This window comes from Pelobates fuscus, chromosome 6, assembly GCF_036172605.1.
Source record: "Pelobates fuscus isolate aPelFus1 chromosome 6, aPelFus1.pri, whole genome shotgun sequence".
Taxonomy (NCBI): Eukaryota; Metazoa; Chordata; class Amphibia; order Anura; family Pelobatidae; genus Pelobates; species Pelobates fuscus.
Window position 1 is genome coordinate 273,025,586 of NC_086322.1, and position 19,356 is coordinate 273,044,941.

The 19,356-nt window shown below is 40.1% G+C and overlaps 1 protein-coding gene across 1 annotated transcript in view; it reads right to left on the minus strand.

The window, feature by feature from the left end:
- ZNF335 (zinc finger protein 335) overlaps positions 1 to 19,356 on the minus strand; it is a 60,809-nt gene that overhangs the window by 29,832 nt on the left and 11,621 nt on the right. Inside the window, exons 2-12 of the mRNA XM_063459164.1 lie at positions 9,894 to 11,045; positions 9,559 to 9,760; positions 7,607 to 7,681; positions 6,479 to 6,697; positions 4,960 to 5,067; positions 4,616 to 4,744; positions 4,354 to 4,543; positions 3,814 to 3,991; positions 3,379 to 3,491; positions 1,119 to 1,137; positions 77 to 193 (exon numbers count right to left, since the gene is read on the minus strand). Of these exons, the coding sequence (XP_063315234.1) occupies positions 77 to 193; positions 1,119 to 1,137; positions 3,379 to 3,491; positions 3,814 to 3,991; positions 4,354 to 4,543; positions 4,616 to 4,744; positions 4,960 to 5,067; positions 6,479 to 6,697; positions 7,607 to 7,681; positions 9,559 to 9,760; positions 9,894 to 11,027 (2,484 nt within the window). The 5' untranslated portion in view covers positions 11,028 to 11,045. The remainder of the gene's footprint in view (positions 1 to 76; positions 194 to 1,118; positions 1,138 to 3,378; positions 3,492 to 3,813; positions 3,992 to 4,353; positions 4,544 to 4,615; positions 4,745 to 4,959; positions 5,068 to 6,478; positions 6,698 to 7,606; positions 7,682 to 9,558; positions 9,761 to 9,893; positions 11,046 to 19,356) is intronic.

A 19,356-nucleotide genomic window follows, 5' to 3' on the forward strand; every position in this document is an offset into this window, starting at 1 on the left:
AATAGTGTAGTGAACATTAAAAAAAATAAACACACAACATGTGTTCCTAAAAATATGAAAACACTTTGTTGGTTACCTTGTCACACATATGTGGTTTCTCAGCACTGTGAGTCTTCAAATGTTGTGTCAACCTCTTTTGCATATTATAAACACGGTTACACACAGGACACGGGTAGGAACTTTCTTTCACGGGCTGCAAGGAAGAAGAGAAAATGAGCTTGCTGGTGATGAAATGTCTACCATTAAACAATATGTGGCTTCATAAGAGTAACTAGATGAGCACTAAAATGAAAAATGCAATGGGAGGTAAACAAAATGTCCAGGTCTGTGACTGTGATTGAAACGATGGAGCAGACAGGGCAAAGAATCTACCATACATTGTACTAATAGTAATAAGAGTTAGAGCAGTGCTTTTTTTATATTAATGCCCCACCATTTTCCATATTGTCTTACACCTCATATAACGATACAAACCTTTTGATGTGGATTAGAGCAGGGTATTCCAAACCAGTCCTTAACACCCACTAACAATTGGTTGGCCATCAGGACTGTTTGGTAGCTACTGGACATCTTCTCTTTGTCTCAGACGTCTTTTACTTGCTCCCTCGCGTGACTTAGAGTTAAAAAAAAAAAATATATATATATATATATATATATATATATATATATATATATACACACACACAGGCTTCTAGACCAAAGGACATTATTGCCAGACAATTGGTCCACTTGGTCTCTTGGCCGAAACACAATTGCACCTGCTGCAGCTTTAAAGGGTTACTCCAAGCACCATGACCACTTCAGTTCTGTGAAGATGCAGACACACTCATTCATTAACTAAAATCGGTCAGCTGATGCACTCAGCCAGTGAATGAGTAACAGGATCAACATCTGGCTTCTGCAGCCCTGCAGAAGCCAGATGTCGAAAAACCCAACTACAGAGCAGATCCTGCACCCAGGAGGAGCAAGTAAGAGGGCAAACTGCTGGTAAATGGCTTGCTCCATTGGGAGAGAATTGCATTAAGATACACTTCTACCATCATAACCACCACAGCAGATATGTTGAATAAAGAGGGCAGGTTATGTAAGAAGAATGGTATGGGATCTAATGCACTTACCATTTCTGTTTTCTTCTTTCTAGATGAGAGAGAGAAAAAAATATTCAGGTTTTTATTGTTTTACCAAGTCACACAATCTCTATGCTCTAGAGAATATGAGGTCTTCTGCTCAAAGGAAACTTTCACATTCAATTCTGTCTACCAGCAGCTCAGCTACAAGAATTTTTAAAAACAAATTCCCCTTTATCTGACAGAAATACAAATCAAACATACGTAGGCACACTAAAAACACACAAAACATGTAACCCTAAATGATAACTTTAAATTCCAGTAAGCACCAATAATCTAAAAATGAACCCGGAGTTCAATATACTCAAATAAATTACAAAACAATGCTAAACATGATCTTGAAACGGTATTTGCTTTGCCAATCTGAAAAGCCTTTATTGAAATATTAAAGGAATCTAATTTATGAATTTACCTTATACAGACAATGCATTATTAAAATGAAATAAAAGAATACTCGCTTCTGACATGGTTCTTTAGGTCATAGTAGCTTAACTGGAAGCATAGCAGACTTAGAAAATTTGTCTATTTTGACTGTAGAGGGATACTATAGTGCCAGGAATACAAAGTTGTATAAATAAAACAGAATCACAGATGGAATATCAAGCCTCGGTGGAGAAAGTTTTCTACATAAATAATGAAAAACCCACGGATTCTAATTACGATATTTGGTCTCATTGGACAAACAGACCAAAGGGGTAGCACTCCGACACCGAGCCACAGTATGTAAGTATTGATGTTGGTGAAGTATTAAAAACCTATTTTGTGATAAAAGTTTGTAAGTATGTTTTAGACCTGATGGGAAAGATATATTTTGTAAGACTTTCTTTATATTAGCTCTACTTTGATGTATGATACATTTTCTACTTTAATACAAAAAAAATAAAAAAATAAATAGATGTAAGACAGACTGTGCAAATTACTTAGGATATCTATGACCTGTGTGCTGTACTTGAGGAGGGCAAGAGAGGAAGCATAACTTCACTTTGTTCATAGTGTTTAAAAACACTGCAAAATACTGAAACCTTTTTTCTTGTGATAAATGTACTTTTAAATTATAAAAAAAAACAAAAAAAACCCAGAACAACTTCAAGCGAGAGATAAGAGAAACTGGATACATAGAATGGAAAGCAATAAAACCAAAACATAGAAAGGGCCCACTTCTAACATCACAGGATGTTTATTGTGATAAGTGCCTATAGCTATAGCAATTAGTAACGCATGAGGGAGGGTGGGAGAGCACTGTACTAAAACATCTGCAAGATGCATAGCACATGAAATAGTTCATTAAAGGGACACTATAGTCACCTGAACAACTTTAGCTTAATGAAGCAGTTTTGGTGTATAGATCATGCCCCTGCAGCCTCACTGCTCAATCCTCTGCCATTTAGGAGTTAAATCCCTTTGTTTATGAACCCTAGTCACACCTCCCTGCATGTGACTTGCACAGCCTTCCATAAACACTTCCTGTAAAGAGAGCCCTATTTAGGCTTTCTTTATTGCAAGTTCTGTTTAATTAGGATTTTCTTATCCCCTGCTATGTTAATAGCTTGCTAGACCCTGCAAGAGCCTCCAGTATGTGATTAAAGTTCAATTTAGAGATTGAGATACAATTATTTAAGGTAAATTACATCTGTTTGAAAATGAAACCAATTTTTTTTTCATGCAGGCTCTGTCAATCATAGCCAGGGGAGGTGTGGCTAGGGCTGCATACACAGAAACAAAGTGATTTAACTCCTAAATGACAGTGAATTGAGCAGTGAAATTGCAGGGGAATGATCTATACACTAAAACTGCTTTATTTAGCTAAAGTAATTTAGGTGACTATAGTGTTCCTTTAATATATCTGCTTCTATTATAAGTGCATTTATAATAATTAAATGTACTTTATCAATGTTAATATGAAGGTGATGAGAACCCCGCCTCCCCCACACTGCCGTTACGTAATCACCTAGGAAAGGAAAGGAAAGGAAAGGAAAAGGAAAAGCAAAGGAAAAGGAAAGGAAAAGGAAAAGGAAAGAAACTCAATTCAACATAGAGATAAACTCAGTATCATGATAGGCAGCTGGTGAAGAAATGGAAAAGAAAACCTAACCTTTAAAATATTTTTATATACAGAACATGGAATAGTCTGGAGGGTATGTAAAGTGATACAACATGATTATAGTGTTATATCTCTGCCCGCCATTGCAATTTTAATAAATCTAACATAAGGAAAGTGCCCAAATGAAGATCACTTAAAGTAACCACTCACTGTTCTCGTTTGTGTATTTCTGCGTGTCTGACTACATCCTTCTTGTACACACTGGTATAATCACAATGTTCACATTTGTGTGGTTTGTTTCCTTTATGGTTAAACATGTGTTCCTGGAGGGAGACATGAAAATAGATTAAAAAGCCTAAATTACTGAAAAGAGTTTACAAAATATAAATTAGAGGAGAATGGATTAATGGATGGATAACAATGTACTACATATACATTTGGAAAGAATATTTTTTTTACTGGACTGAGAAGACAAAATGGTTATATTCTCCACTTATAAGAAGTTTATGTTGCTTAAAAAAATGACAGTTTCTTTTGATAATTATCCAATAAACAATAATGTTGCAATTTTTACTTTTCTGTGTTAGACATAGCTAATTTGGGCCATTGATGCTATTCGTATTTCCATTTCTCCCACCCACTCACCTTAAGTGAAGACCATCTACGACACTGATAACTACACTGAAGGCACCGATAGGTCTGAGGATCATTCCCATCATGTGAGCTCACGTGGAACGTAAAATCCTCAAGTGTAAGGAAACGGGAACCACACACACGACACAGGAATGGCCTGAGCAACTGCTTATTTGGCGGCTTGTAGTACCTAGAGAACACATACACCAGATTAGAGAGGATATTTACTGCACCAGAAAGCAGTGTGAAAGAGGAGATTTGAATTTCGTTATATTACAGAGTGCAAGACTTAGAAATACCTACAGCAACTAAAGATCATAAAATAAAAGGCGAAAAGAACTAAAACCAATTTTACTTTATACATTCATCCGTTTTTGACTGTTTCTACCTGTATAACTATGAACAATAACAATTGAAACATGAAAGAAAGAAGAAAAAACAAGAGCCCTGTCTTATGTAATCTATTCCCACGTTGCTGCCTTGCTTCTTCTAATTGCCTGTTTGGCACACAAAAAAAAGATTATTGCTAATTTTGACCTGATCTTCACTAACCTGCGACTTCGATACCTTCTGTACTTTCTGCCACGGAAATTTTTAGGGATGTATCCACGTGTTCTATTGGGTAGTTTCTGCTCCTCGTGGTTGTTAGAAGTGGGACCGTTGTTTTCAGTGGCAGGGGTACTGGTGGCAACTTCATCCTGATTGTCTGTAGCTGTTGGCATTGTAGTGTCCACCTCAGGACCTACAGAGAGCACCACATAAGCAGCAGATCCAATGCAACGAGGCAATACGAACAAAGAGGCACACAACTCACCCTGAGTACGCTGAATCTTACGTGGACGTCCAGGCCGTCTACGTGGTCTTTCCCTCGCAAGGGTTCCATTGGAAGATTCAAACTGATAATTGCGACTTGTCTCTTCTCCTGGGCTGTAGTCACTGTCACCTACAAAACACATCAAAATGAAACCAAGGTTATGGGAGTAAGTGCATTCACACTGTCATAAATAATAAATATAACATCTGTAAGTATTAATAATTAAACTGTAACAGTGGCAACTTGCCCATTATTTCACATAACAAATGATCACATCAATCAGTGCTCCTGTGTAGCTAAGCACATCTAACTGTATGGCGGGCCAAAAAAGGAAGTGTTCCTACCATCTGGATCATCTATGGCTCCAGCATCCACAATATCATCATCCTCCTCTTCCTCTTCTTCCTGTGTCTGCTCTGGTTTTCTATCCTTGTCCTTTTGCTCATTCTTACCTGAGAGAGGGGAAAAAAGGCAAAAGATCAGGTCTGTTCTAAGCAGACAATTTTAAACTAAAATGATACAGTTATGCAATGATATAGGGTGGTCATTCATATTTATGGCTGCAAGTTTATTTTAACTAAATATGTAGATTCAGGGTTATCAGCACGTAGCTCTGTAGATGCAGTGGAATTGCTGCTCCCATGATGCACTGCAATCCTCTTAAAATTAAAAACCGATTATGGTTTGCTTAGAAAACATGTAAATCAACTGGATAACCAAACCAACTGGACAGTTAGCTACAGGTTGATATCATATTCATGTGTAAAGGGAATGCCTGGAGTTTTCAGACATAAACTAACACAGGCCATTTGGAGACATCTTTTGAGTCGGCAAAGGTTAGATCATTGTATGGTTGAAGCTAAAAATCATGAAAAGCGGCAGTTTGACTGGTTATCAATGCAGCAAAAAACGTGGACTATTGTGTCCGTTTTTAAATTTGTGTTTTTACCTACTGCAAGCGATATATTCAATCTCCAAAAATATATTCATTTAAAGCTGTTAAATTAATGTTATTTTCAGAATCTGACTTCTCATCCTTAAGGCCTGCAGAAGAACAATATGAGATGCCTCCATGGTCCCTCACCTAGTTACCACTGAACCAAAAGAATCCTCAGCATTCGGCAAACAATTTATGCATTTGGCTGAATAAACCACATGCCTTAGTTGCCGAGTGACTAAGATTATTTCGATTTTTTGCAATTGATGTTATGTGGCTGAATATTCTTCCTACAGGCACGGAAAAAAAAAATAGATTGCTTGAGGAGGGAGGGCAGTCTATTTATTTTTGTTCCTTACAGTTACCATCGAAGTCGGTCCAAAGTAATAAACAGCTACGGGATCTACTGTGACTTGTGGTCTATTTGCTTGAGTACCACTTCTGGTAACATTAGTATGTTGGTTGAGTTGAGGAGCATAGGTGCTGCACATTTTTTAATGGTGACATTCAGAAGTTGGAGTATTGGTAGTACTGTATGTATAGTTTCTATAGGCAAGTTTGGATATAATGCAGCTCACTGTACTTTCTTCATAATGGTCTATTGTATGCGCGTTAAAAACATAGTTTTCTTAATGTATTCTAAATTTACAGGTTGCCCAAGAATTTCAACAATAATTTCTTCATGAAAATATTATGTTGACACTAGTGTGTGCACACATTGAAGAACTAGCTAGAGGAAGACTGTTGTGATATATTTACTGAAAGGTCTTAATTTAAAGCCGAGAAAGTTCAGTTTCCAAAGTCTCAATCTCACATTAAAGTAAATACAATGGTCAGATTAAAGGTTTGCAATGCAATTAATAACATTTATGTTGCTGGTTTATATATATATATATATATATATATATATATTTTTTTTTTTTTACCTCTTTTGACATGACGTTCTCTCACATGGCGCAACAACGTGGTCTTGGACACACTCTTGTACTGACACATCTTACACTTGTATTGTTGCACTATTACAACTTCCATCATCCCTTCGAGAGCTTCCATATCAGACACACCCTCAGGTCCACAAGAGCCATGTGATGGAGACATCTCACCATGTGCCACAGGACTCAGTGTTAGCTGGTAATTAGGAGGAGCTGAAACAATGGTTAACATTGCTTAAAATTAAATACATAATCTCCAACATCTAAAAGTATAAAGTACCATTGGATTCTCACAAAGTTAATCTCATACTGGCTCCAGAACCAAACTCTATTTAACCAAGAACAAGGTAATGTAAAAGTATATATACACTGTACATCATAAAGCGGTTTACTGAACTGTGAATAAAATGCAAATAATCATGTTGTATTATCTACAAACAAGCTAAAAATAGAATGTTTCATTTGCAGGTGAGTCTAATAGGTAGAAACTCTTTGCAACCTCTTCTAAACATGCATATTTATACATGCCAATGCAATGTAATGTAATAAGTAGTACATGTAAAAAAACTATTTGGTTGCTCACTACACCTTGAATAACATGATTGCTTCATGACAAAGGTCATTGCAGCACAAAATATGGTGGAACTTTAGAAACAAATAAGTTCATTTTGGTTCATTAAGGTACATATCACTGGACTTCAAGATGCCCTAGCAATGTCTCATTTGTCCTGCATATGTAGAAAATGCAAAAAGAGGCAATATGGCTCACATACACTGAGATGCCTAATGTCAGTATGTCTATACTATGAATAAATATGTTGGAGAAAATGCAGAAGGAGATTAAATATGTGGCCAAGTTTCAGTATATGGTAAATGCCTTATAGTGACACAGTACAGAAAACAAACAACTACACACAAGTATATACTCTTCCTCAATATCTAGCAAACAATCAAAAAGTCACCCTACACAGTAGGCCAACTGCTATCCTGGTTGTTAATGTCTCCAGAATAAAAATGATATGCTATACTTTAGTGGTGTCCAATTTTGACTATCCGGCATATAACAGTCTGCCAGCTGAAGAGATAATGTGTACCATATTAACAAAATATTTCAATACTCACCGTCATCTGAATCCTGCAGGATTAGGTACTGCGTAATCTCTTGGTTCTTGCCCTCGGAGCTTGTCATGATGCAGCCTGAAGACAAAAGAGAGTCATTGTAAGAACCCACAACTACACAGGGAAGGAGGGTTCAAAGACTGTCAGAATGCCTTATTATGAAAGGGTTTAATCGTTTCCAGCACCCACCTCTCTTTCCTATTTAAACATGTGTCTCCAATTAATCAATGCTTGATTATAGAGTCTCAAACAAACTGCCTCAGTTTGTGTTTGTAGCGGGCCACAAGTGCCATGCCCACTGAATATTCACATGTTTTGCCTTGTATTTTGTGTTCCCAATGTTTATTCTCACAATTTCCCCTTGTACTCTGTGTCTCCCCATGTATCTATAGGTAATTGTGTTGTATTCGTGCGTTTTACCTGCTCCCTGTTCGGGAGAGTTCATATGAACGGGTTCTGTTCGACTCCCGAACAGGGACCACCCCGACACCTGATTTAGAATGTCTATTTAGAACGTTCACACCTCGTGATGAGGTGTGCATACCGCAAAGAAAACAAGCGGCGTGTGCTTCCAATGGGTGGCCGCTGGTTCGTATAACCGAACACCAACCAGGGGCAGCATTCGTATGCCGAACTGGCATATACGCACACGGGGTCAGGTCCCTGTGTCGGGGGCCGTCCAACCTGCTCCCAACTGAGCTATAATACCTGCGTTCCCCTCCCGGGAGCTACAAGGCAAGCCCCAAAGGTTACCCCCCCGTATGGAATAAGTTTTAATGTGTGTCCCTGTGTACTGTTGGTATCTCCCAGAACGGAAGATTGCTATATGTAACCCAACCTCCTCCTGCCTGGGATTTTGTTGAATTGAATGGAGACCCTCTGCGGGCATCTGTGCATAAAATCAGTGTGTTTCCAATAAAGATTGCCAGCGTTTTAACCTCCAGAACTGTGTGTCGTCTGGTTACTGTAGGGATGGAAGATTTAATCCCTGTGTCTGCTGTTCCAGCTTGCAGGGGATGCAGCGGGGAAAATCCTTGTAAGGACCAAGAGCTTCCAGGACTGAGAGCCGTCCAGCCCTGGAACTGCATGGAGCCAAGTCCCCTAACCCTGTAAGAGTTCCTGATCGGCTGAAGAATGGGAACCGGTCGGGTTACCAGGTGTCCCGCTACAGTGTTCCTCTTAAGATATCCATTTGTTTGCGGTTTACCGATTCCTGGGTCCGGACTTTGGAACTGCTATCCTGGTATCTCTCTTTCTCGCCTAATCCTGTTGTACTTCAGCGTAATTCTCAGATAGACCCCATGGCTTTTTAAACTCTGCTCATGGTAAAATGATAATCACGCTTAAGACCCACTGTATGGTTACTTTTTATTACCAGACTGACTTCCTGGCTTTATATTACGGTTACTTGATAGTCTTCATGGCATACAACCTTGCTCACTGAAATCCCACAATGCCGATTGCTAAATTCACTGTACAGTTACGACAACGTTTGGACAAATCTTCAGGACGTCAAAGCTTTTGGTGGGTAAAATTGACAACTCAACTGCTATGCCCTCTGCTAGGACATTACCAGCTGGAAATTATCAGACCAAGGCCTTACTATCACGTTCTAACTTTCCTCATTGTTATACACTGCTTCATTGCTCTTGGATTGAAAAATCGTTGACAAACATTACTGCAATATACAACTCATGCTTCAAAGTTCAATTTTTTTCCAATTTGTTTAAGTGCTTCTAAACTAAAAACCTTTAATTTATTCCTAAAGTTACTGTGTCCATCCACTGTTGCAAGCTGCAATACAAAAATCACCCAAAAATGTGACAAAGGCAAATATTTTTGCCAAGGCCCAAGAGGAAACAAGAAAAACCCAGAGCACAGTTGTGAAGTATGGGTGTAAAACAAAATGACATTATATGCAGTAAAGTATTGAGATGGACAAGCAGACTCCTTACCCTGAATAAGCTGAGGGTTAATAGAGCTTTGGATAATTCTATCTACAGAGGAGCTTGTTGAGTAGACTTGCCCTGGGGCGTCAGAGTGCAGCAGGACAGCTCCTGTGTTCTGGGTGAAAAGTGAGTGGCAAACACTGCAAACTCCCGGCACAGAACAGGAAACGGGTTGGCAAGAATCCATCTGTGTGTGGGCCATAGTTTCCTGAAGAACAAACTCCAAAAAATCAAAAATATGAAGGATAAAAGAGATTGCATATAACAAAGCAGGTAGGAGAGAAAAGAAAAGCAAGGAAAACCAACAAGTCTGAGAATTTGTATAATAGAAATATACATACTGTAACAGCATTATGAACTGAAACTTCTGGTGCCACTGTGACTGTGTTATCTGGGCTCAGCTTCAGGTCAGAATTCGTGGGACCTGAACTACTCACACTTACGTCCTGTGCATTAATGTCTTCTAGGTTTTGCTGAATTCCAATGTTGGGGGCACCCTCGATATCTGGACTCTTTTTTAAAGTACATTTGGTTTCTATATGTGAACTCAGCTCAACATGATCTATACTTTGCTTTATTCCCATATTTTGATTTTCTATATCCAATCTCTGACATTTGCCTTGTTCATCATAGGACTGGATTACATGGGAGTCCATGTGATATTTGTTAAGAACTGTGCATAAATTATGTGTCCCTGTATTATCTAAAATCTCTTCCCTGCTTGGATTTTGTGTGTTATGCAAGTTATGTCTTGTTTTTGACTCCACCAAACCAGTATTTGTTGGGCTATGTTGAATATTTAGATCTTGTATGCCATTGTCTGGTATCAGATTCATGCTGGGTTCATTTATACAAGAGTTATCTGACACTGGCTCAGTGTTGGACTCCTGCAATATCATAATTTGTGGACTCTGGTTCATGACTGTCTCACATCTGTCCATGTGTAGGCTTGGCTCCTGTGTGTCCGTGCTACTTTGCCTCAATGATATTCCAGAATCCTGTGGTTCTTGGCTATCTGGCTTTGAAGTTATACACAGATGTGGTTTGTTCAGGTGTGAGGTCTGTCTTATGTCCATTGTCTTGGCATCCATGTAATTTAAGCCCTGGTTTATGCAAGACTCATGAGGCAACACAGCATTTGGTTTTTGTCCATTGGCCAACACATGGGAGTCCAAAGCTGTAGAGTCTTGGTTTATACAAGTTTTCTGAAGGGCAATAAAATTTGTCTTCAGTCCTATGTCCATCTCTTGGACATCAACATCATTAGAGCCTTGGTTTGTACAAGAATCATGAGCGATTATATCATCTGGCCTCTGTTCCATGCCTAGATGCTCAATGTCCAATATTTTGGCAGTCTCTTCTGGAGCAGGAGTTATATGAATGGGAGTTGCCTCATTAGCACACAATAATTCAATCGAGTCCCTGTCCACTCTTTCAAAGACAATTTCTTCCACATTTTCACATTCAACATCCATTTTTACAGGCTGTGAACTCTGCAGAGAAAAATAAAGTCAGTGAGACATAGATGATATTCACTTTGGCCTTCAATATGGTTGGATAAATGTTTAAAATTACTTAATATTATGAAAATAGTTTAATTTTTATAATACTTTTGATATATTTTATAAAAGATATATGTATTGATATTTAAAGTAATTTGAAAAGTTTATCCAAAAATATTAAATCATTTGAAAAGCTTATCCAACAATATTAAAACTTTAGCTACACATGAAATATTTTCACATATCATAGGACCCGATCAGCACAATTGATGTTTTTTTTTTTTACATTGACATTATAACAGAAAGTCACTTTTGGTAATGTTGATATCTAAAATATATAACATACACATTAACTAATTGTCTATGGAATTGGGAACTTTTTTTTTTAATTTTAGCTGAAACTACAAAGAGTGTGATTTCTGTAGTCAAAATGTATTAGATTTCTGTATATTTGCAACAGACTGGAAAGTATGGATCAGCTTATAACATAAATCTGGCGACATTGAAAGGCTGAATTTGATGGATATGTGAACATTTTAATTAATACTGCAGTTATGTATTATAGTGTAATCTAATTCCTCTTTTCCAAAGTACCTACTTCTAAAATGTGCCCTTGATACTCTCAGTATCTTTTATATTGTTGGAACATTTATAATATCACTATATATGCAAGTGAATTTACTCATCGTGCATAGGGACATTTTCTAAATTTAGTTTTAATTCCAGTGAATAACACTTATCTCTATATTATATATGAAATCATTAGCTGAAGAAATAGTGTAGCCCCAAAGTAATGAATAATAAAACATTTTTAATTTCTTTTTATTTAAATCAAATTTGACTTTTATTTCTTTTCAAAATACTTTTGAAGAAAAATTCATCTTAAGATAGTTTCTGTTTAAGATGTATTGTAGTCCAATTGTATACAGCATGACGAAGGGATTAGTTTTGTAGCATGAGGCTACATAAAATATTTAAATTTTATTAAGGTAAATTAAATCCATTAATCCAAGGTGATTTAACATGTGTCTGCAGATAGACCAAACACTTACTCCATAGAAATGTATTATACAATAAACATACAATGTTTAGAAAAAGACATAAAACCCACTGTTATTCTGAAAATCAGGGGTGCACAACAAGGTAGATACTCTGATGTTATAGAACTACAACTCCCTTGATGTTGTGCATGCATTTGGAATGCCTTTAGAAAAGGGGTGCCTAATACGTCGATCGCGATCGACCAGGCGATCACAAAGGCGATGCTGGTAGATTGTGGTCGGATCTTGACCGGCGGGAGCACATAAAACCCCCGCCGGTCACTCTCTTAAACCATACCAAATGCCCGAGTATTTACCCAGTAATCGGCATATGTCCTCAGAGGGGATGGGAGCTGCGCGGAGCAGCATCTCTTTGACAGCTGAAGGGTGCTGGGATATAGGACCTCATATCCCGGCGGCCAAGTGCTGTGGGAGAGAGGAGGGCAGCTACACCTGGTGGGACTTTTGTGGAGCAATTATAAGAAACAGTAAGAGAGAGTGTGTGTGTTTGTTTTTCACTGTAACAAGACCACTTCATTGAGATGTAGAGGTCTAGTGCCCCTTTAAACTTTAAGAAGATGCAGAAACATGCTGAGTACCAATGACTTCCAACCTTAGGCAATGAATGCATTAGGAGACTAACAATTACTGTTATCTCTCAAAATTGCACTGAAAAATAAGTTATTTTAATTACTGGGTCCCTGGAAGTCCTGAATGCCCAGGCACCGAGTATTACAACTGCAGCATCAGATTTACCCTACTTACCTATACACAAAGAGACAACTACTGACCTGCAGCATCTATTAAAGGACCACTCTAGTGCCAGGAAAACATACTCGTTTTCCTGGCACTAGAGTGCCCTGAGGGTGCCCCCACCCTCAGGGTCCCCCTCCCGCCCGGCTCTGGAAAGGGGAAAAGGGGTAAAACTTACCTTTTTCCAGCGCTGGGCGGGGAGCTCTCCTCCTCCTCTCCGCTCCACCCATTCGTCTGAATGCGCATTCATCCGGTCGCATAGGAAAGCATTTACAATGCTTTCCTATGGACGCTTGCGTGCTCTCACTGTGATTTTCAGTGAGAATCACGCAAGCGCCTCTAGCGGCTGTCAATGAGACAGCCCCTAGAGGATTTGGGGGAAGGCTTAACCCATTAATAAACATAGCAGTTTATCTGAAACTGCTATGTTTATAAAAAATTGGGTTAACCCTAGCTGGACCTGGCACCCAGACCACTTCATTAAGCTGAAGTGGCCTGGGTGCCTAGAGTGGTCCTTTAAGGTGTCGGTAAGCTGGAAAGAGACTATGATAAAACAGACAGCGTGCAAAACATTGATATGGATTTATCCCATATGTCACTTGGCTGGGATATATATATATATATATATATATATTTTTTTTAATTCTTTATTTTTGTAGTGCGTACGATGGTAACAAATGCTTAAGAGGTACCCCAAAGGCATTCCTCTAGCGTAGTATACACAGTTAATACATAAGGGTAAACAGTAGGTCTTGCACATTTTTTGGTAAGGAAATTGACAGTATAGGTTTACGTTGTTTAGGTTCAAAAAGCAGCATAGATTCCATTTATATAAGACAATAAGTAGTACCAAGATTTTCATCGCGAAATTTAGCAGTTTAAACAGTAAAATTTTTGTTCAGCCCCTGAATAAAGACTGGTTATGAGACCTCGCTAGTTTGCAATAAACATGTTAGACTAGTTAGCTATATGGCTACGTTATCTACAGTTAAGTTTGCAGCTTGGTATTGGGAAAAAAAAAAAACAAGTTGCAAAAATAGTAACTGAACAGTAATGGTACGTGTTGCCTGTAGTGCTGCGTGACCTGTAACTAAGTGTACAGGTTTGTATAGGGTGAATTTTACTTGTTACATCGATCCTGCTTGGTCTATCGTTGCGTCGCCATAGGTCCCCTTAAGATGATAATGCATAGACAGCACAAATTTTTGGTTTTGATGGTATGAGGGTTAGACAGTGGGAAAACATAACATAAGATGCAAGCATTGTCTTTAGCATTTGTAATAACGCATAACCTGGACAGAGTGTAACGATTATAACTAAGCAGGCTTAGGTAGCCCCACGCCTATAGCGCCTTCCATGCAATCAAACTTTTTAACGGCAGTAAGTAAACCAGCTGTAGCATTTTTTAAGTGGCGGCAGACCCCTCTCTCAAGATGCTACTGCACTATTATGAACAATGAGTTAATGATTAAAGCAATGTAAGAGGCAAAGTGATATTTCAGTTAATATATACATTTTTAGTGGTCTGTAGCATAGAGATGAGCGTTTAAACATTAGATTGTCTGTGTATGCTATACTGACACAATTTGGTATAATTAGGTTACTGCTCCCTGGTGTAGCTGGTGTATGTATCTAATTGTTGGGGCTTTGATGGGTAGAGCCTACACTCTGCTGTGGGTCTGCGGGTATATGTGTGGTGGACCTGTATGAGCTTGTGTAATTTGCATCTGTGATGGAGGCAGCAGTCCTAGAGTTCATGTGGCTGCCCCTTTATCGAGTCCGTCAGCCGATGCCTTGCGGAGTCTTGTGGGCCTCTTGTGCTGGTGCACGCTTCGATGCCTGCAGTCTGATGATGTGGCCCTCTTGTCAAGTAAAGTATAGTCCCGGTTGTGGGTCCCACCTTCTGGTGTGGTCGTCGGCTGCAGCTGTAGCGGTGAAGTCGGTTTGCCGCTGACGCCAATTTGGGCCTCATGGGCCGCCTCTTTCTTGGTCGGTTGTGGTGTTTGGCACTGCATCATGGGGGTCTCGTTGATTTTCCTCACCTTTGACTGGTGGCCTCTGCCGTTGGCGTGGTTCTGGGCATCTGTCACCCGGGTGGCCCTTCTCTGGTGCTTGCTTAGCCTCGGGTGGGGGTCTGAGTGTGTCGTGTCTCTCTTTTGGGTCTCCCGTGGCGGGCCTTGTGGTGTGCCATCGGCCAGGTTCTTTGATTCCGGGGGCCACATGAGCCTCTCTAGCTTCCCCCAAAAGGGGCAGAATATGTTGTTTAGTCGGAGCTCTGTGTCCCTCCATACTTTGTTTACGACTGCATTGTGTGTGCAGTCTGCCATTTTGTAGTCCCCACCCGCGGCCTCCATATTGCTTGTTCGGGTTGTCGGGCTTCCTCTTGTCAGGAGGATCATGTGGGGTGGGTCCGGGATAACCCCCGCCGGACCAGAGGGGGGGGAACGAGGATTCTGTGGCAAAATTCCAGCCGTTCCCGGCGGCAGGAGAGCGGCCGTCTCTCCCGCGCCCGCCATGCTGGGAGGCCTCACCAGGTTATCGGGTGTATGCTGGAGAAATAGTCGCTTGGAGGGTATCGTTGAGTGAGTCCCGGTGTCCCCCTTCGCCTGGTAGCCTTTATTTGCCATTTGGTTGCCGTTTTTGTTGCGTAGTGTTGTTTTTCCTGCCGCCTTTGGCCGGAGCTGTTGAGGCCAACGTCCTCTCGGCTCCACGGTCAGGCCCCGCCCCCCTTGGCTGAGATATTTTAACAGTAAAAATGAGTATCCTGCCAACATATTTCTTTTTCAAGCTCTGCCATTCAGTCGCCATTAACCTCTTAAGGACACATGACATGTGTGACATGTCATGATTCCCTTTTATTCCAGAAGTTTGGTCCTTAAGGGGTTAAAGTTGGGACTATTTGGTCACACGTACGGCAACGAAAATAGCAAAAATAATTGTGTATTAAATTCCAACTGCCTTGTCTTGACATTTTCCATAAAACATTTCTTTGCACACACTCAAAAAGTGGAGCATCCTGTAGACTTGTGGTATCTTCTACAGACCTCAGTATTGCGATTAACAAGAGCAAAAAATGTATTATGGCTCCATTAAGTAGAGCTGCCAACCAAACCTTTCACCCCAAAAACTAGGCTTCCATGACATAACACTCCCATTCCCGAAATAAAAGAAAACTTTAACAATGCATCAACTCAATGCAAAGAAAGACTTGACACACAAATGTGCTCACTTAAACCACGTACAAACAATATATAAGGAATGATAAATGGCTGTCTAGCCAGTTTCCTAGGTGGAAGAGTGCCAAGCTAGATAAAATTATAGAGGGAGGATACGGTCTAATGACAACAAAATTGCACAAGATCAGACCCCAGGGTAACAAGAGGATTAAAATTAACATATTTTGGAGAATGCAAGGCCATTTCAAAGAACACTACCTTCCCCATAGCCGCTTCAGCTCAGTCTGAGTGCCATATTTCTTTCAGGGGGTTAACCTATTGTAAAACAGTTGCCAAAAAAGTTGGTCCTATGGCGCATGGTACTTTTACTTAATTATCTGGATAACCCAGGTCAGCATATTTCAAACTTTAGTTTTAACTGTGACATAAGCACTTTGAGTGCAAAGTGGACAAAATTCATAATCTCTGGAATTATTTCCCCCCCAACATCCCTTTATGACACAGGAAGTAACGACAAATCATTAAGACACATGACGTGCTTGTTAGCCTATCCTTTAAGTGCCAGCAGGGAATAAATCCGGGCCAATGGGGACATCTAGGAATCACTAGATTTAGTGGCCCCATGTGGACGATGCGGTATACAACTCTTTAAGTCACCAAGAACGATGGTATTTAGCCACAGTGACTGCCACGGACAGGGATTCCCAGGTTCACTCTGTTACAGGCGTCTGAAAAGATCCTGCATGTTACAGTCCACTGTGGTCAGGGGTGAGTTAAATGTGTTTGTTTCTGCACCACTTCCATGTTTTATTGATATTATTATTGCTGGCATTAAATAGTGTCAACAATTTTGCATTGATTTACAATATTATAAAGGGAGAAATTTGACAACAGATGAGACAATTACAATTGTTACAGGAGTTTAGGAGGACCCTGCTTGAAAGAGTTTACAGTCACAGGATAGGGCAGGTGTCAAAATTTCCACTGGTGAAAATCTAACCGTGGCGAGTAAAAACTCACCCATTCACATGCTAAAGGGACACTATAGGCATCCAGACCACTTCAGCTCATTTTAGTGTCCTGGGTGCAATGTCCCTGTCCCACGTAGTTCTACAATATAAACCATTGCAGTTTTTTTTTTTTAGAAACTGCAACGTTTCCATTGCAGTACTAAGATAGCCTTTAGTGGCTGCCACCAGAGGTGCTTTTGGGAGTTTATTGGACTCTAGGTCACTTAACTAACGCTGGACGTCCTCACACTCTTCCTGAGGACATCCACTGTCAGTGAAATCCACACAAGAAAGCATTGAGTCAATGCTTAACTATGGGCAGGTAAGGGATTAACCCCTTCAGCCCCCTAGAGCCCGGCAGGAGGGGAACCTAAAGACCCTATAGTGCCAGGGAAACTAGTTTGTTTTCCTGGCACTATAGTGGTCATTTAAGGCTTGCAGTGGCGAGAACTATTAAAGACCTTTAAGGGATTAGAAAAAAAAAATAATTCTCATCTGTACTTTAAAATTGATATTATTTATAAAACGCCAACAAGTTCCGTAGCGCTGTACAATGGATGGACTAACAGACACGTATTGAAACCAGACAAGTTTGATGGCCCTCCTCAATGAGCTTACATGTTAGAGGGAGTGGGGTATAGTGACAAAAAAGGTAAGGGTAGGGTAGAAAAGTAGGATGCTAGGATAGTATTCATTGATGGCTTAATGTTTTCATGACAGTTTCAGGAGAGGAATCAGGGTGCGGGGAGGGAAAGCTGTTCACAGTTAAATTGATATGCTTTTCTAAAGAAGTAAGTTTTCAAAGATGATTTGAAGGAGTGGAGATTAGGTGAAAGTCTAAGAGAGGGGAAGGACGTTCCATAGGAATGGTGCAGCACTAGAGAAGTCTTTTAGGTGAGCATCAGAGGTAGGCAAGTTGGGAATATGTAAGACCACTGAGAAGCAGATTACAGTAGTCAAGGCGAGAGAGGATAGGAGCATGGACAAGCACCTTTGCTGTATCAGGTGTTAAATAGGGTCGGGCACGCGCAATGTTTTTGAGATTAAAACTGCAGGATTTGGCGATTGATTGGACATCAGGGGTAAAAGAGAGGTTGGAGTCAAAGAGAATACCTAGGCAGCGAGCCTTAGAGGTAGAGCGGATGGTAGCGCCATTGACTTGGAGGGACACAGACAAGGGAGTAGCAACACTTGAGGAAGGAAAGACCAGAAGTTCTGTTTTGGACAGGTTTAGTTTAAAGAATCACTATAGTGTCAGAAAAACAAATCAGTTTTCCTGACACTATAGTGCCCTGAGGGTGCCCCCACCCTCAGGGTCCCCCTCCCTTGGCGCTGAAGGGGTTAAAACACCTTCTGCAACTTGCCTTAATCCAGCGCTGGGCTCCCTAGTCGCTGGTGACCTCTCCTTCCCGTCCGACGTCACTGGAGCGGAATGCGCGGCAAGTGCCGCGCGCGCATTCAAAGTGTCCACAGGAAATCATTTCTAAATGCTTTCCTATGGACGCTCTGTGTGATGGAGGCGAAATTCGCCTCCAGCGTCGCAGATGCGCCTCTAGTGGCTGTCCGGAAGACAGCAACTCGAGGCTGGCTTAACCCCAAATGTAAACATAGCCGTTTCTCTGAAACGGCTATGTTTACATGTGAAGGGTTAAAACCTGAGACCTGTGTCCACAAAAACTACATTCAAAGGTTATTTATTTAATTGAAAGTCCCCTGGTTTCCTTAGAAAAGTGTAATCATCCTTCCATAGGTATCAATTTATGGGTTAATAAGGTCCACTTGCTGCTATTTTGGTTTGGATTTAAGCCTTGCGGAGAAAACTGCTGTTCTGTTTACCTTAAATGACATCAAACGAAGATAGAGGAGTGGATGAAACTGTAAAGGGAAAAGCCCTGAGAGGATCCCAGGGGCATGAAATGAAGGCCTGTGTCTGGCGCTGTGTGACACTTATACATCACGTATATGAATCACTGCTGAGGAAGTGAGCAGGTCCCAGGTTGACTCACAACGACTATTTGAGAACCAAACATGTATATACATGCTACAAGTATCCATCACTGTTTATGGACATTGATGCAATGCACAGCACTTACAGACAAGATAATTCTGCTACATTCTCAATTCAGAAATTAGTGCATTCAATGAAAAACAGTCAAAGAAAATGATTACTTTTATAAGAACAGAACCCCCCCCCCTTTTTTTTTTTAAATACATGACTAGTTAAATAAATTTAAAAAACAAACAAACAAACAAACAAACAAAAAACAACTGATGGATTTCATGTTTTCTGCAGAAAAGGATTATGCAGAAAGCTCTGTGTTTA